Raw genomic sequence first — 3,726 nt, 5'->3', positions numbered from 1 at the left:
GAGCTCCGGTGTGGCGTCCGCGCAGGGTGTCCGTCAGGGTGGGCTGCGGGTCAGACAGTTCAGGACATATTGACGACCAAATATCCCAGAACCACAGCGACTGTGACTATGACAAAGAACACAAACACGGCGCAGATGGAGGCGAAGCCAGGATCCCTGCTGCCGCCTCCTCCTTCTTCTTCTTTGGGCTCCTCTTCGCAGATGGAGATGACGCCCACGGAGGAATTCCCGACGCTCATGTTGGACTTGAGCTCTGCGCCCGCCTCCTGCTTCGCCTCCACGGCCCACGGCGCAACCTGCACCTTCATCTCCATCTCCTCCATCATCTGGGTGACCTGGGAGATCTCGGACTGCAGGTCCCGGAGGTCGGCTGTGTCGATGTTGCTGTCCGCCTCGTACTTCATGTTCTGCACGCTCATGGCCCGGGCCGCCACGGTGGTGGTGCTGCCTGTCATCCCCGTCTGGATGAGGTGTCTCGTCGGCACCTTGAGGGGGAAATCCTGCCCTATCTCCAGGGACCTTTTCATGTCCACCTCCAGGAGCTCCATGCTGCTGGAGAACAGCACCCACAGGCGCTCGTACTCGGCTCGGTCCTCTTTGCTGATGGTCTTGTCTTTGAGCAGAGAGGTCAGTTTAGTCCTGTTGGCCACGGCCAGCTCCTGGGCCTTTTTGCGGGTCCTCTTCAGCTCCTCAACCTGGCAGGTTCTGCGAGTCGGAGTGTTTCCCCAGGCGATGACCAGATGCTGTAGCAAGCGGTCACTTTGTTCAAAGCGTCCAGCATTGTTTTGCACTGCGTCTTTTTTCCCCATGATGAAAAAGAACATTTCTTAATCTCCTCGCCGAAGAATATAAAATATTAAACAAAAAAAAGAAGCTTGAAGAGAAATGGCGAGCTGTTAGTGACGGCGCCTCAGCCCACTGTCCTTACTTTAGTTTCCACAGGAGCACACCCCCAGCACTACAAATCCCCTCAACGCACCAGTCAGAGCAAATTCCTCTCTATCCATGCTCCTTCCTGTCTGCAAGCAGCCACAGAGAGCGGCTTAGAAATTAATGCGTCCGTTAAATGGCTTTAGGCTACCTTTGCGCTTCACCCACTCGAGATCAAACAGCGCCGCGGAGCACCTCTCCTGCAGGGTGCGGATGGTGACTGGATGTGAAACAATCCAACCTACCCCCCACCTTTTTTTTTCTTTTATGGGAATGAGATCCAGATTCAGCTACAGGTGTCATCCGTGGAGAGAGAACACGGCGCCTCTTCCGTCAGCAGCTTAACCATAAGTCCGTTAATGTTATAAAAAAAAAGATGATGCGCGTCCGGTAGAGATGGAGGGAGGTTAAAAAGAGAGGGGAAAAGGGGGGGTCAAAGCGTCCGTCACGGGGAGTTAAGGGAAGCCATTGTGGGTTTTTGGTTTTGGTTTGTTTATCTGTTCGGGGGGTAGCCGTCCACTCCTGAGCCCAATCGATGATGTTTAAATACCAGCAAGCGCCTTCTGTGGTCACATGTGCGCACTAAACAGAGTCATGCAGGCAGGGAAACAAAGCAGATCCGCTCCCATTGGCTCGCTCACACGGGCGTCTGGGTTTAAATGCATCCCGTCATTGGCTGCTCTGGTCCTGATGTGGGCAGGGCGGTGACATCCATCAGCGTTGTGATGTCAAATCACAAGCGCCCTAACCTATGTGCCACTCACTACCTGCCGTTTGTCATCAGGAACCCCCAGCGCATGTTGTCAACTACATTAGCGGATAAACTGAAGCAGGGGCAGATGACTAACAGGATATTCATTGTTGTTTATGTTTATCTATAATGCAAGTGTTGTAAGAGCCAAAGGTGAGGTTCATCATTTGAACCGGTCTGCTTACTGAGGAGATACTTCACTCACACAATGGATAATAACTATGTTAAATGTGTGCAGAAGTGGCAGCCCACATATTCATTTCTTCTCTGCTTGTTTGCATAGTTGCATGCCTTGCAGTCAATTAGACACACACCCGCCTGCACACAGTTTATCACACCAGTCCCTGCACACAGTATTAGTTTGATAATGTGTTGTTTACCTCAGTAGGACCCTGCTGTGTTGAGAGGTGAGAGGCAGATAGGGCATTGTGGTGTTGCTTGGTTTGCTCTTTTTGCATTATTGAAGCGGATGGGGCCTAATGATCCGTTGACTGCGGTGTAAAGCTAATGGACTCAAGTGCAGAGGAACTCAGGGAGAGGCTCGCTGGTTGCTTTACATAAGATGACATCTGATGTGGCACGGGGGATTTATTTTTTCTGTTCCATTTATTTCTAGTTTGCAAAAGAAAATCTTTATTTTTGGTCACATCAGATTTACTCACTCACTAAAATGCCATGCATTTCCCTCATATCTGATGAATTATTATCCATGCACTAACATCTGTGACTCACCATGGTCAGATTCATTTACAGTAATCTTACTGTATGTGCCTTTGCTTTCTCTGTACTGTAAACTGTACTGTTCTATATATTTCAGCTCCTGGTAGCCATGCTAGTGATGTCTGACTAACAAATATCTTGGCTGAGTCAGATGTTTTGTTAAGATCTTGGCAAACGGATCTTCTTCCCTTTGAATATGTTTCCATGGCAACCTCTCACCTCTTGGCAAACTCTCTTCAGTTATTTTTCCACAAGGTATTCAATTACTGACAGTGCAGTAAATTGTCATTTTCTCATTGTCTCTCATGCTATATTTAGAATTGTAGTTTTGCTTTGTTTTCTTAAGAAAGATTTAAAATCATATGATTTTCATTTTATGTTTCTATCACACAAAAATTTAATTTTGAAAATTGAGTTTTAGATAAATGTATTGATCTTACTGATTAATCTTTGAATGTTCTGTAGTGTGGTATATTATAACTGATAAAGAAGGTACAATGTAATATACTAGAATTGCACTCTTTAAACTCAATTATTTAAATCCTGAATTCACATATATATGTAAGACAAACATGACCTCTAACCTGGTAATCTGTTCAATCTCTGCTTTATGACCTTTACTTGGATCTGCTGATGGCACAGTATTGAGGGATTACATTGTAAAATTGGCTGTAGTGTCTGTCTGTCTGCCTGCATTCCTGTAATAAGATTTCTGATAAGCTGGTCTGTTAGATTCAAGTGTTAGGATGAGTGTGGATGAGTCAGACATGCTGTAGCCTGATTGCTCTCAGAGCAAACACATAATGGAAAACTCAATATGATTTCCTGTGCAGAGGCTCTCTGTGGTTTGCTGTTACACAGAGAAGAGTAACAAGATGGGGAGGAGCTCCAGATGTTAATACTGTTTTTACACTGACTCGTGAAAAGAATCTTCAAAAAATTGTTTTTATAATTGTTACTTTTTGCCCTGCCATTAAGAATAAATGCCACATCTTTCACACGGTGAAGGTATTTAAGTTTTATTAGGATTTTACTTTGTTTTTGTGCTTTAACTGGAAGAGAAATACTTCCATCTTGACAGAGATCAAGATATTATTGACCCATCCATTTTTAATTCTTGGTCCATTTTTAACTTGTGTAATTGTGTGTTATTAGCAGTGTTATGATCAAGAGGTAACATGGCTGAACACAAGTATTCAAGACTAAACAATAATAATGGGAAAATGATTTTTGTAATGCTAATGCAAGGTAGCATTATCATTATCTATAAGTGCTGGAGCCTATTCCAGCTGACACTGGGTAAGAGGCAGGGTGCACCCTGGACA

At 45.1% G+C, this 3,726-nt stretch overlaps 1 protein-coding gene across 1 annotated transcript; it reads right to left on the bottom strand.

The window, feature by feature from the left end:
- On the bottom strand, positions 1–2,139 carry LOC118320948 (regulator of G-protein signaling 9-binding protein). The gene is given in 3 exon segments (XM_035652076.1): positions 1–745; positions 748–832; positions 2,062–2,139. Coding segments are annotated over 3 exon segments (849 nt in total). The 3' UTR covers positions 1–59.
- Between the last annotated feature and the right edge of the window lie 1,587 nt (positions 2,140–3,726).

The sequence above is a fragment of the Morone saxatilis genome, unplaced genomic scaffold (genome assembly GCF_004916995.1).
Source record: "Morone saxatilis isolate NCDOM2014 unplaced genomic scaffold, NCSU_SB_2.0 Contig11, whole genome shotgun sequence".
Lineage (NCBI taxonomy): Eukaryota > Metazoa > Chordata > Actinopteri > Moronidae > Morone > Morone saxatilis.
Note: the sequence above shows the minus strand (reverse complement) of the source record. Positions and strands in the feature narration are given on the sequence as shown.